The sequence below is a fragment of the Mustela putorius genome, unplaced genomic scaffold (genome assembly GCF_011764305.1).
Source record: "Mustela putorius furo isolate JIRA1106 unplaced genomic scaffold, ASM1176430v1.1 tig00000832_pilon_pilon_pilon, whole genome shotgun sequence".
Taxonomy (NCBI): Eukaryota; Metazoa; Chordata; class Mammalia; order Carnivora; family Mustelidae; genus Mustela; species Mustela putorius.
This window is the reverse complement of record NW_025421491.1, coordinates 2730523-2746033: the sequence shown is the minus strand read 5'-3', so window position 1 is coordinate 2746033 and position 15511 is coordinate 2730523. Positions and strand designations below refer to the sequence as shown.

Sequence of the window (15511 nt, the reverse complement as noted above, 5' to 3'; positions counted from 1 at the left end):
GATTTTGCAAAAGGTACACTTGATGCACTAAATCAGATCTTCTTTGCCTCACCTGACTCTTGCTTCAGCCACCACTACTGTAGCTATTTTACCTGGACTTCATCCAGTCCACCATCTTGCATGTATAATGTAAGAAAGCTTCACCTTATGTCCCTGCTGTTTGCTTCCCCCGCCCAGCCCAGGTGCTTTCTTGTTGATATTGCAACTCCTGGTGCCTACACAGGTGTACCTGATGTACATGAAAATTAATGCTCCCTGGAATGAAAACCTAAATTAGGTTTAATTACATCCTATAATACATGTTCAATGTATAGGCTACGTCTGTTTCCTTATAATTCTCTGGACTAGCTAGGGGAAATCTTGGGCACGGCCACCTGAAAAAAGGTGTTGTACTTAGAATGTTGAGGGTTTTCTGTTTTGTTTTGTTTTAATGAAAATTGTTGTGGTAATGAGACCAGTGAGTCTATGTTGTGTGTTTCACCCACATTGGTAGTATATAAAGGTCTCAGGATGGGATATGACATTCAGACTCCAGAAACCTCTACCTGCTTCACTACTGAAATAATGAACCCCAATTTCTAGACACCATGTGTTACAACTACAACAAAAACTCATGTGTAGCTGTTGCAATGGCTGTGGCTATGACTGTGGATATGGTTCTAGATATGGCTATGGATATGGCTCTGAATACAGTTCTGGATATCACTGTCTTTGTGGTTATGGTCTGGCTATGGTCTGGCTGTGGTTATAGGTCTGGCTATGGCTGGCTGCCATGGCTGTCAGCCATTTTTCTGCAGAAGATATTATACTCCTGGGTGAAATAACTTGACCTCAGTGCACCATTTCCTCTAAAGTGATCATTCCAAGATCATTTCTGTTTCAATGTCTCATAATCACATTAAAGCACACTGAAGAAATAGTAGTCAGAACCAGCATCTTCTTAAAAGTCCCATTTGCTATTACTGATGGGGGCTGGCAGGCAGAAAACCTGATTTTGACCATACTCCAAGTATAAACCCTTTACCCTCTTATTCTGTTTTTCTATGTTGTGACAGTTTCCTAATAATTGTTTTATTGGCCCTAACAAGCTTGCATGCCTTTTATCACTGACATGCTATTGACTTCAGAAATAGACAAGGCTAATGCTCAGCTATTTATTTTAATTGGGTATGTCTGGCTTTCATGCTAATAGACCAATATTCATGTCATATTAATGTTACATATCTTGAATTTTGTCCCTGAAAAAAAAAAAAAGCTTTTTATTGGCTGAGTCTTCTGTTCTTAATTCATTGTGCTGAAGGGTTCATCTAAAATGTTTGTTTTGTGATCCTATGTCTATCAATTTCTTTCTTTCAATTTTAATAAACACTTAGCCACTCATCATTAGCACATGCACACATATGCACACACATGAACAAAGGGCACAGAAAAATCTATTTTGGAAAATTCTAATGATGAAAAGCAAGTTGGAAGAGGAGACACAAAGGCTCAATAATTGGTATATAAATGATCTAGAGATTGGCTGGATTTGGATGGTGGCATAGATAATAAAAGGGAATAGATGAGCTTCAGGAACTCTCTGAAAGTGAAACCTATAAGATTTCAGACATCAACAGTGAAGGAGAAGGAAGAAAAATCTAGAAAAGTTAAGTACTAAAAAAGCATATATTTATTCTTAGCACTTAGAACTGTGGGTGGTGTACACAGATACATATCTGAAAGACTGGGTATTGCAAAATTATTAGAACTATTGTTACAGATGTGCTCTGTGTCTTTCTAGAGACACTAAACTGGCTAAGGTGATGATCATGATGATCATGACATACAAATTTCTTGACACAAGAGTTTTTTCTAATATGTGATACCATCTGAAACAAGAGTGAATTCTCATTAGGAGCTCTATCACTGGACAGGTCTAAGCCCAGGCAGGATCAGCCATTATGGCAGTTAATTCAGGAGAAAATTATAAACTTAGGAAGAGGGAAGGAATCAGCTGATCTTACATATCCATTTTCTATCCTCATCCTATTCTAAGATACCATAAGTTAGGAGTGAATTTGAACTTTGAAGACTGATTATAAAAATAGTGATGCTGATACCTGGAAAATATAAAAATGAAACCTTTTATGTCACTATATATAAAAGGAGAAACCAATTATAATACAGTCTGGTTTTACAAATCCTATCTTCATTTGGGATGTAGAAAGGCTGTCAGAATGGGAGTTTGATGCTCATGTTAAATAAATTCAACCACCCATGTTAATTAAATTCAGTGTTCCTAGTATCCCTTGAAGCCTAAAAGAAATTGCAGGCTTAAGCAGAAGAAAGGCAAAATATGATGAATGGATAGATTGCTGTTCTTGAAAAAATACAAATCTAAATGTTGGAATAAGCTTGTCAATATCTATAAATATATTCTGCTAATATTTTTATTGAGATTGAGTTAGATCTATACATCAATTTTGAGAGGATGGGAATCATAACAATACTGAGCCTTCCAATTCATGAACATGGTATATCACTGCATATATTTAGGTCTTGTTTGATTTCTTTTGTGGTGAATGATAATGTAATGTTGATCAATAATGATTACCTTTGTACTCACAGAAGGCATATTCTAGTAAGATAGACAAAAATTTAAAGAACAACCAGCCATCTAAATGACTGAATAAAATTATTAAATTGTAGAATTATAAACAGTTTTTATAGCTATTAGTAAAATAAATAGTGACTTGCTATAAAAAGTATCATATGGCCTGCCAAAACTCATAGAAGAAAAAATAGACAATCTTAATAGGCCTATATTTATGAAAGAAATTGCATCAATAATTATCAGTCTTCTAAAAGAGAAACACTAGACCCAAATGGGTCACTGGAAAATTCTACAAAACATTTAAAGAATAATATATACCAATTCTCTACAATCACTTCCAGAAGACACAGAGGGAATAGTTGATAACTCATTCTATGGGGCTAATATTATTACCTTAATATCAAAACCAAATAAATACATTATAAGAAAAGAAAACTACAGATCAACACTTGAACATAGATGCAAATATTTTTAATGAAATATTAGTTTATGAATCTAGTATTGTATAAAAAAAATTATACCCCATGACCAAGTTGGATTATCTCAATTATGCAATGGTTCAGTACTCAAAAATGAATTAATATAACCCATCACATCAACTGCCCAGAGAAGTGAAATCACATGATTACATCAAAAGATTTAGGAAAAAAACATGTGACAAAATCCAATAACCATTCATTTTTAATAACCAGGGATAGAGGAGAACTTCCTTGACTTGATAAAGAATGTCTGAAAATACATATGTATATGCAATAAGCAAGAAAAGAAGATTTACATTGATAAGGAAAGAAAAATATGAATGTGTCTTTTCCACAGATGACATGTTTGTTTAGAAATAATATAGAAAATCTAAATAAAATTATTTTTAAAAACAAAATACAAAAAAACCTCCTGGAACTAATACATAGTAAGCTTGAGGTATACAAGGTTAACATACAAAAGTCAATTATATTTTACAGATCAACAATGAACAAGGTAAATTTGAAATTAAAAATGTAATACCACTGACGTTAGCAGTTTATATATATGTACAAAACTCTGATGAAAGAAATCAAGGCGCAACCACATTAAAAGAAGAGATATTCCATGTTCATGGATAAAATGTTGCTATTGTCAAGATGTCAGTTCTTCCCAACTTGATCTACAGATTCAGTGAAACCTCAGCCAAGATCCTAGCATGTTCTTTTGTGGATATCAACAAACTGATTATAAAGTTTATATGGAGAGGCAAAAGACCCAGAAGAGCCAACACATTACTGAAGGAAAAGAACAAAGTTAGAGGATGAACACCCTCTAACTTTGAGGCTTACTATAAAGCTTCATCAAAACAGTGCAGTATTGGTGAAATGATAGACAAATGAAATAGATCAATGAAACAGAATAGAGAGACAATAAATAGGCTCACATAAATATAGTCAACTGATCTTTAAGAAAAGGAACAGAGGAAATAGAATGAAGAAAAGATGGTCTTTTCAACAAGCAATAGTGGAACAACCATCAGACACACATACACACGCAAAAATCTAGTAACAGACCTTGTACTACTCAAAATAACTAACTTAAAATGATCATAAAACTAAACGTAAAATGCAATATGAAACTTCTAAAAGATAACATAAGAGAAAACCTAGATAAACTTTGTATGGTCATGATTTAGATATAACACCAAAGACAAAATCCATTAAAGAATTGATAAGCTGGACTACATTAATATTAAAATTAATATTAAAAATTTTTGGTATATGAAAGACAATGTCAAGAGAATGAGATGACAAGCTACAAACTGGGAAAACATATGTAAACAACATAACTGATAAAGAACAATTGTTCAAAATATACAAATAATTCTTTTTTTTATAAAGATTTTATTTATTTATTTGACAGAGAGAGATCACAAGTAGAGAGAGGCAGGCATAGAGAGAAAGGAGGAAGCAGTCTCCCCACTTGAGCAGAGAGCCGTATGTGGGGCTCGATCCCAGGACCCTGAGATCATGACCTGAGCCGAAGGCAGAGGCTTTAACCCACTGAGCCACCCAGGCTCCCCTATACAAAGAATTCTTAAAACTCAGTGATAAAAACAATAACCCAATAAAAGATGGGCCAAAGATCTTATCAAAAGCCTCACTTAAGATGACATATAAATGACAAATTGGCATAGGAAAGATGCTTCACAACGTATGTCCTCAGGGAAATACAAATTAAATAACAATGTGTCACCACTATACACCTATTAGAATGGCCAAAATCTGGAACACTGACAACACCAATGGCTGACAAGGATGTAAGGCAGTACAAACACTCAATCATGGCTGGTAGAAATACAAAATGGTACAGCCAGTTGGGAAGACATTTTGGTGGTTTCTTACAAAGCTAAACATATTCTTACATGATTTAATGTATCCACTTATGTACACACAAAAAGCTGCACAGGGATTTTTGCAGCAGCTTTATTCATAACTGCCAAAACTTAGAAACAAACAAGATGTTTTTTAGTAAAAGAATGGGTAAATAAACTGTGGTGCACCTAGACAGTGCAATATTATTCCATGATAAAATGAAACGAGCTACCACACCACCAGAAGACATGGAGGAACCTTAAACAGACATTGCTAAGTGAAAGAAAGCAATCTGAAAAAGTCACATTCTGTATGATCCCAAATATGTGACGTTCTGAAAAAGGCAAAGCTGAACACAGTAAAAATATAAGTGGCTGCCAGGAGTTAGTGATAGCCAAGGGATGGAGGAGGAATGAATAGGCAAAGCACAGAGGAATTTATAATGGTATAATGAAGGCTATATGTCATTATACATCTGTCTAAACCCATGGAGTAGACAATAGCAAGAGTGCACCCTAATGTGACCCCAATGTAAACTATGGGCTTTGGATGATTATGGTATGTCCATGTAGCTTCCTTAATTGTAACAAATGGTAGAGACTATTGGTAATGGGGGAGGCAATATATGTCAGGGGACAGAATATATGGGAAATCTTTATTCACTTCTTTGTGAACTTAAAACTTCTCCAAAAAATTAAGTCTTAAAAAATTAAATATTTCCAAGAAAAGATCAGTGAGTTTGAAGATAGAACAACAGCAATTACTAAAACCTGAATACAAAGGAAAAAAAAAACTTAAAAAAGAAGATGAACACTCGAATGTTTATAGCAGCAATGTCCACAATAGCCAAACTATGGAAAGAACCTAGATGTCCATCAACAGATGAATGGATCAAGAAGATGTGGTATATATACACAATGGAATACTATGCAGCCATCAAAAGAAATGAAATCTTGCCATTTGCGACAACATGGATGGAACTAGAGCGTATCATGCTTAGCGAAATAAGTCAAGCGGAGAAAGACAACTATCATATGATCTCCCTGATATGAGGAAGTGGTGATGCAACATGGGGGCTTAAGTGGGTACGAGAAGAATAAATGAAAGAAGATGGGATTGGGAGGGAGACAAACCATAAGTGACTCTTAATCTCACAAAACAAACTGAGGGTTGCTGGGGGGAGGGGGTTTGGGAGAAGGGGGTGGTATTATGGACATTGGGGAGGGTATGTGTTTTGGTGAGTGCTATGAAGTGTGTAAACCTGGTGATTCACAGACCTGTACCCCTGGGGATAAAAATATATGTTTATAAAGTCATAAATTGTGTAGTTAAAATGTGAAACACAATAAGCAAAATAAAAATATTGGTAATTACTAAAAAAAAAAAAAAAGAAGAAGATGAACAAATGCTTTGTTATCTGTGGTACAGTACTGAGTGATCTGATATACATATACATACACATGTAGAAATGCACACAGTCTGGAAATTTCTATATCCAGAGAGGACTCAGAAAAAGCATTTGAATAATGAATGGATAAAATATTTCTAAAATTGGGGCACCTGGGTGGCTCAGTGGGTTAAGCCTCTGCCTTCGGCACAGGTCATGAACTCAGGGTTCTGGGATCAAGCCCTGCATTGGGCTCTCTGCTCAGCAGGGAGCTTGCTTCCTCCCTCTCTATCTGCCTACCTCTCTGCCTACTTGTGATCTCTCTCTCTCTGTCAAATAAATAAAATATTTTTTAAAAAAAGAAATATTTCTAAAATTAATTTTTAAGAAAAGACAATTTAAACCAAGACTGAAGAACTCAACAAGCACCAAGTAATAAGAAAAAAAGAAAATGAAGACAGGTATTATCATAATCAATATTTTGGTAAACTGAAATATTTTTCATTTTTTTTTAATGATGATTAACCTTAAAGTAAACATAATAAACATGATCAGTGAGTTTATGGCATATATAAAATTAAAATTTATAACAAAAGGTGGGAGGAAGGAAGTAAACTGTTATAAGGTCAGTATATATGCATAAAATGGTATAATATAACTTTAGCACAGGGCACCTGGGTGACTCAGTTAAGCACCTACATTTGGCTCAGGTCATGAACCCAGGGTCCTGGGATCCATTCCAGCACTGGGCTCCCTGCTTAGCAGAGAGTCTGCATCTCCCTCTTCCCCTCCGCCTGCTACTTGTAGTCATCCTCTCCCTCTCTCACTCTCTCTTTCTCTCGCTCTCCTCCTCACACAAAAAAACAAATAAATAAAATATTTTAAAAAATATATTACTTCCGGTACAGTGTGGCAAATTAAGATACATACTGTAATCCTTAGAACAGCCATTAAAATCATAAATATATCACGTAAATCTATGAAGGAATAAAATGGACACTAAAAAAGTGCAAAATAAGGCAAGAAAATAAGATAAGAACAGGAAATAACAGCTGTCACAAGCAGAAAACAAATAACAAGATATAGACTCTTGTACAACTGTGATAGCAATTACATTAATTGAAATGGTCTGAACACTGTCATTAAAAATAAGACCCACATTGAGGTCTTTTATCCATTTTGAGTTTATCTTTGTGTACAGTGTAAGAGAATGGTCAAGTTTTATTCTTCTACATATAGCTGTCCAGTTTTCCCAGCACCATTTATTGAAGAGACTGTCTTTTTTCCACTGTATATTTTTTCCTGTTTTGTCAAAGATTAATTGACCATAGAGTTGAGGGTCCATATCTGGGCTCTCTACTCTGTTCCGCTGGTCTATGTGTCTGTTTTTATGCCAGTACCATGCTGTCTTGGGGACCACAGCTTTGTAATAAAGCTTGAAATCAGGTAACGTAATGCCCCCAGTTTTATTTTTGTTTTTCAACATTTCCTTAGTGATTCAGGGTCTCTTCTGATTCCATACAAATTTCTGGATTATTTGCTCCAGCTCTTTGAAGAATATTGGTGGAATTTTGATTGGAATGGCATTAAAAGTATAGATTGCTCTAGGCAGTATAGACATTTTAACAATGTTTATTTTTCTGATCCAAGAGCATGGAAATGTCTTCCATCTTTTTGTGTCTTCTTCAATTTCCTTCATGAGTGTTCTGTAGTTCCTCACGTACAGATCCTTTACCTCTTTGGTTAGGTTTATTCTCAGGTATCTTATGGTTCTTGGGGCTATAGTAAATGGAATCGATTCTCTAATTTCCCGTTCTGTATTTTCATTGTTAGTGTATAAGAAAGCCACTTATTTCTGCACATTGACTTTGTATCCTGCCACGTTGCTGAATTGCTGTATGAGTTCTAGTAGTTTGGGGGTGGAGTCTTTTGGGTTTTCCATATAAAGAATCATGTCATCTGCGATGAGAGAGAGTTTGACTTCTTCATTGCCAATTTGGATACCTTTTATTTCTCTTTGTTGTCTGATTGCTGTTGCTAGCACTTCTAATACTATGTTGAACAAGAGTGGTGAAAGTGGGCATCTTTGTCTTGTTCCTGAGCTCAATGGGAAGGCTGCAAGCTTTTTCCCATTGAGGATGATACTTGCTGTGGGTCTTTCCTAGGTAGATTTGATGAAGTAAAAGAAACCTACAACAAATGTAAAAATGCAGAGGACTTAAAAATAAAAGACTTAAAAATAAGACTTAAAAAGACTTAAAAATAAATAAATATATACTATGCACACAAATTATTAATATATAATAAACATTAGTTGAAGAAAGGTAGAATGGTGTATCAAAGTAAGCCTCATAACAAGAAATAATATGAAAACTAAATTCTTAAATTAAACATAAATCTCTAAAAAGCCTGCCAATAGCATTAAGAATGGGATGAAAGAAAAATGTATGCTGCTCTCAGTTGAAATTATGTGAAGTGGTATAATATTATTTGAAAAAAACTGATAAATTAAGATTGTAATATTTGTAGCAACCAATAAATAACATTATATCTAACAAGCCAAAAGAGAAGATAAAATGGAATTTTAAAAAATAAAATAAACCAATAAAAAAATAAAAATATGGGGAAAAGAACAGGTTAGGAAATGGAAAACAAATAATAAGAGGATATAGAATTAAATAAAACTGTGTCAAAAGGACATTGAACATGAAAGTCAAAATATATTAATTATAAATAAGAATATTTATTTATTGTGGCTTATCCATAATAAATCTACATTAAAGGTAAAGACACAGAAAGACTAAATAATACTAAATAATAATAATGTTGGAGTGGATATATCATTATCAATCAAGCAAACCTCGGATTATGGCATAATACTAAAGCTGAAGAGCAATATTTCATAATGATAGAAAGATCAATTCCTTAATAACAGTTCTAAATGTGTCTGCATTTAATGACAGAGTTTCAAAATGAGGTGAAGCATAAACTAAAAAATGCCAAAAGGAAAAATGCAAAAATCCATAATTTTAACTAGAGATTTTATAACAATTATCTTGACAGTTGATAGAACTAAATAGACAGAAAATCACTGTATTTATGGAAACAGGAACAAATCAACCCAACTGACTTAACTGGCACAGACAGGGTATTATACCAAATAGTGATACAATGTACATAGTTTCCACATGCTTCTGGGATCCTCCAAGATCTATCATAAGCTGGTCTATAAAATAAGATCTGATAAATTAAATTCAATAAATTAAAAGGAATAAATTCTACTGACATTAAATGAAACATCAGGAACACAGAAATCTCTGGAAAACCTGCAAAACAACACAATCTAAATCTCATGGATCAAATATGAAACACAATGGAAATTAAAATAAAATTTTGAAAGAATTAAAATGACAATAAAAAAGATAGTATAAATTGTGGGATTATATATCAGCAGCAACTACAGAGTAATTGATGGCTTTAAATGCCTATGTTAGAAGAGAAGAAAGTTCTAAAATCAACAATTAACCTTTTACCTTATAAGCTAGAAAAAAAGAACAAACTATCCAACTATGTAGAAAACAATAAAACAGATAAAATCAGAAATCAATGAAATAGAGAAAAAGAATATGAGCAGTGAAACTAACATGTGCTGTTTCCAAAAGTCTTAATCTAAATTGACAATTTAAAAGGATTAAAAATTTACATCATCAATAACTGGAATAAAAGAGATGACATCACCACAGTTCTGACAGACATGATCAACATATACAGGGATGGGTGAATAATTTTGTAACCATAAATTTAATAACTTAGATGAAATAGAAAAATTTCTTGAAAGACTCACATCAAAAAGAGTACAAAACAAATACAATATCTGAATAGCCTTATATCTTTAAAATATACATTTATTTTTGAGTGTTCACACACACACACACACACACACACACACACACATACTCCAAATATTCAGAACAAGATGGCTTAAATGATATATTATAATCAAACACTGAATTTAGAAATATATATTTCATACTGAAGGAAGGGGAACATTTTTCCATGAGAAATCCTGAGACCAATATTACCAGAGATGTAAGAAATATTGGTGTAATAAATCTTTGTCAAATTAAAGTTAAACTACGAAAGCAAAATTTGTTTACCATTTGACAATCTAGTTCACCATACAGAGTAAACAAGGCAAAAGATATCAACAATCATCCCAACAGATGCAGAAAACACATTTAAAGAAATTAATTCAAGATTCCTGAGTGGCTCAGTCAGTTAAGCATCTGCCTTTGGCTCATGACCTGAGCATCTATCTTCGTCTCAGGTCATGATCCTGGGGTCCTGGGATCAAGCCTGAGTGCAGCTGGGCTCTCTATTCAGTAAGGAGACTGCTTCTCTCTCTCCCTCCACCCTTCCCCCTGTTGATACTCTCTCACTTGCTCTCTCTCTGTCAAATAAATAAATTAAATCTTTAAAAAAAATTAATCCATACTCATGTTCCCCAGAGATAATCACTATTCTTTTTTCTATCACCAATAATTAGTTTTGCCTGTTCTTTAACTTCCTATAATTTGATACAAATAATATAGGTCTGTATATTTGGTATCATCATCCTAAATATTTTTTTCACTAACTTAAATATTTTTAATCCTAAATATTTTTTCACTAACTTAAAGTCCCTATGTTCCAATAAATACCTATGTCCCTATGTCAGAATAAATACCTTGACACCCATTTGCTCAATAAGTTATTAAGAAATATTACATAAAACTACACTGGTTTCTATCACATTCTAGATCACCAACTTGTATCAGGAACCAGATAAGTGGGCAGGAATAAATACATATGATGTTCAGTTCTGCACAATTTAAACAAAAAATCCTTCAAACTTACCTTTCTGAAAATTGGTTTAATTTCACATAGCTAAAATAGAAATTAAAATGATTAACCTATAAATGTGTTGATCCCTTAGATGGGATAATTTATGCAAATACCAAGCAGAGGCTCAACATACGTTTTAGTAAGAAGAAACCATTTCCTTTTGGTCTTCATATTTCCTCAAAGGAATGATCACCAACTTTACCCAATCACTGGTCGGGAAAGTAAAGTTAGAACTTCGTAATAGACGGACTTTTTCACTTTGTGGAAGAAGAATAGAAACCAACACAAGACAAAGAAGTTCTTGCCTCTGTTTGCTTTTAGAAAGCCCACAGTTAGGGACCAGGGAAAAGAAGACCAGTAGGTCATGTTGATCTACTAAGGATAATCTCTACATAGACACTTTATCATTGATAGACCTGCTACATTCAAGAGTAGTAAATGAAAAAAAAATAGTAACTATTGTTTCTTTATATGTTATTGCCAGTTCTTTATATTATTGGTGACTAATTAAAGCTATCAATAAGTAAAGGAAATAAAAGTAAGAATTCATCACCAGGAGTGTCACTGAAAGCCAGTTAAACTACCAAGATTGAGGCCATATTATTCAACATACACTTGGGCCACACATGTGTTTTGTATGATGTTATTCTATGCTAGCTACCACCTTCTGGTAGCAGGAACTCTGCCAGGAGATGACCAGCGTCTGACACACTCAGAAGACTCACTGAGATACACCTCACAATGAGGTGATGTTTGCTGTGGCAATATCAGATTATCAGGCATATCAAGTAGCTACATATACAGTCTTATCTGTGAATGAAAATAAGAAGTATAGACACATGAAGCAGAGGTGGAATATATCTGTACAGAGACATGTGTTTAAATGTAGACTCCCAGTACAGAAGAAACTGCAGTAGAAAATACAATATTTGATGGTGGTGCTACTATTTTTACCCAATGACCTGGATCAAACACTGAATTTTTCTCAAATGAAACTTACATTAGATTAACGCAGAGCAGAGCATAATAGCTCTTGGAGTTGCACATGGAAATACTTTTACACAGACACGCATTGGAAAAATCATCAGCCATGATTTACCTGCTTTGCCACATCAGTTCAATTATTAGAAGGGCAAAAGTATCTCTCTCTGTTTCTCTCTCTTTCCCCTCTCTCTCCCCCCTCCACTACATATGTACCCATACACTCACAAGAAGATGCAAATGATGGAGAGAAATGAATATTTATGGTAAGCACTACATATTGTGAATGTGATTAGCTTTATTGAAAAACAAAACTAGAAATTTTCCCACACAAAATTTTTAATATTATATGTAAACAATTGAGAGTAACAAAATATCAAAGAATAGTTCCCCACAGTTGATAGGAAATTCCACCAATCAGTGCAATTATGACCCCTTGTAGTTAAAGATTGGATTTGGTCCAATTTGGGCAGACAATAACCATATTGGTATAACATTTCCAGAGGGAAAATTCTATTTTATGTAGAGCAAAAATTATACTGATATAACCAAAACCTGTCTGCTAATAATGTTTCTACCAAGAAAGACATTAAGTAACATTTTGTCATAATAATTGTTTATATACTTTGCTTACAAAAATATACTCACAAAGACACATACTTAGGAAACATTTTGAATGAATAAAAAAATTATTTCATTTATAAGTTTGATTGTATTAAAATCTAATTCCCTTATTTGAATTTCCTATCAAGGCAGATGAAATCAGTAACATAAAGATTTTGTGTCCTCACCCCTCTGATGGTTAGGACAGAGCCAAATGAGATACAGAGGGTCTCCCAAATTACCTTTCTACTGTATTTTAATCTTTATTCTATATTTTAATCTCATCACTGTTACACAAGGCACACAACATTATTTGACTGTGGGCTGGAACTAGAGTTAAAACTATACTATGGAGGGCAGTATAATTTGGGGAGGTCAAAGAGAAAAAAGAATTATGATCAAAAGCAAGTCAGTTGAAACCATTGAAAATGTCCCCTGCATTATATGGTATCTGGTTATAGAATATTAAAGTGAAGATTTGTTATGAAAGATAGCTTTGTGTGACTCCACCATCTTATTAAAGGTCTTCAGTTGGTTGATGCAAGCCTCCTTAATGCCTTCAGGCATTAGGCTCTGGCCTTAAAACAACACGCTAATTAAATGAGTCATAAAAATAGCCACTAACATGAGCACATGTGGTGGGGCCCCCTCATTCTGAGGCATATAAAAGGCCCTCTGCAAGGAGAAGTCCACAGTGAAGTAACACTTCTCTCTTTCTTTACCCAAGCACAACCTCAACAACCAACACCATGTGTGGCAGCTACTATGGAGGCTGTGGCTACGGACGCTGTGGCTATGGAGGCTGTGGCTATGGAGGCTGTGGCTACGGAGGCTGTGGCTATGGAGGCTGTGGCTATGGAGGCTATGGCTATGGAAGCCTGGGCTGTGGCTATGGCTCCAGCTATGGCTGTGGCTTCCGCACCCTGGGCTGTGGCTCTAGCTGTGGCTATGGATATCGCTCCAACTCTCTCTGTGGCTATGGATGTGGCTCTGGCTACGGCTCTGGCTTTGGATGCTACTAATTGAGGTCACCATGGGAGACTCTCACCCTCCACACCTGGACATGGGATTCACCAGTTCTGAGACCCACAGCTTCTGAGCCTTTTCCCTTGGGTGATGATATCCTGCACGACGGAAATCTAGCATGGTCTGTTGTTGCCTACAACCCAACCTACAGATACCCTGACTTTATGCAGGAAGTGGGAGATGGTGAAATTCACCTGTGACTCCCACAGTTCTGCTTTCGTCAGGATGATGGTGTCAGAGCAACTGCCTCAATGATATTTATGCTGGAGCCTGTTTCTGTGTTGACCCAATAAACTTGTTCAATCCAAACAGCAACCCTGGTTCTATGTCAGTTGTTTGATGTCCCAAGTGTCTTACTGAAATTTTGGGGTTTCAGTTTATAAGAAAGTTAACAATGATCTCCTTAGGGAGCTAGTTCCTTAATATTTCTAGGTCAGCTTCTTGACCAATTCCTTTGTCAGTTGTCTTAGGAAGGGAATTTATTTTTGGTAAACTTCAGTTTTCTCCTCTGGTACTGAGGGAACAATATTTGATATGTTGGGTAATTCTTAAAACCAAATGCAATATTATTTTATGAATTAGAAATTAAGGTTTGTGAGGTCTATAGTAAATAATTAAGAAAAATATTAAACTCCCCAATTTTATACTCATGTATCTCTTAAAACAAATGGATGTTGTAATATTCTTCTCTACTTCTAATCTTTAAAAAAAAATTTTTTAATGAAAGAAACAACTGAAGGAATATAGGTAGTAGACTGTAAAACCATTTGATATGTATGGTGGGCCATAATAACTAGATAAAAATAGCATTTCACAAAAAATTTCAGATCTCACAATGCAGTGACCAAGGTGTTTGCCTGGTGTTTGGGCTCATCTTGGTCTCAACTGAGAAAGGGATGCCTTCAAGCTCACATACTTAGCAGAATTCAGTTCCATATATTTACGTGAGAAGCTCAACATTGACTGTCACATAGAGGCCTTTGCAGGGTATCTGCTGGAGACTATCTCAGCTCCAAAAGCTGCTCATAGCCCCTTGACATGTGGATTCCCATATGCAGTTGCTAGCTTTGTCAAAGCCAGGCAAGAAGGTGAGAGGTACTCCAAAAAGAAAGATGCTACAATTCCATACAATTTTATGCAATATAATCACATAGATGTGATGATATATATTTTACTATCCTTGTTATACTTTATTTATTAGAGGTGAATTACAAGTTTTGCTCACACTCAAGAGGAGGAGATCATACAAGGCATTGACATCAAGAGGCAGAAATCATAATTGTCTGTCCAATTCTATACATCCTTGCTAATAGGATGTAGGAAGTTTGCCTTCACCTGTGATGCTCTGGAACCATTTATAGCACACCCATAATATTTTGTCTCTAAGTAGAATTTCATGGAGAAAAATATCTGGACCTGGAATTTTTTGTGGGTCATTTGCTTAATTTTTTGTTTGTTCTACAAAAACTAATCTCTTCATAATTTCTAAATGTAATGGTATTGGTTTTGGTAATCTGTATTTCCCTAAGAATGTAAGTTTTCAAATCTATGTCCATAAAAATCAGCAAATAAAGTTTCCCAATTTTAAAACTTCTTGTTTCAATATTTATTTCTTTGTTGCTATTTATTTTGTATATGCCTTCTCCCTTTGATCCTTGATGAAATTAGCAAGTAATTTAGAAATGTTAATATATTCAAATA

At 34.6% G+C, this 15511-nt stretch overlaps 1 protein-coding gene across 1 annotated transcript; it reads left to right on the top strand.

Moving 5' to 3' along the window:
* Positions 1-587: 587 nt before the first annotated feature.
* On the top strand, positions 588-14122 carry LOC101689424 (keratin-associated protein 6-3). Its single transcript, XM_004757556.3, has 2 exons — positions 588-778; positions 13512-14122. Exons 1-2 carry the CDS (start codon positions 588-590, stop codon positions 13804-13806), a joined length of 486 nt encoding a protein of 161 aa, XP_004757613.2. The 3' UTR covers positions 13807-14122.
* The last annotated feature ends 1389 nt before the right edge of the window (positions 14123-15511 follow it).

Bases quoted from the DNA above. Each gene is read 5' to 3' on its own strand.
- LOC101689424 (XM_004757556.3), top strand. From the start codon at position 588: ATGTGTTACAACTACAACAAAAACTCATGTGTAGCTGTTGCAATGGCT. The intron at 779-13,511 runs GTCAGCCATTTT...TCTTTACCCAAG, and splicing joins TATGGCTGGCTGCCATGGCT to CACAACCTCAACAACCAACA.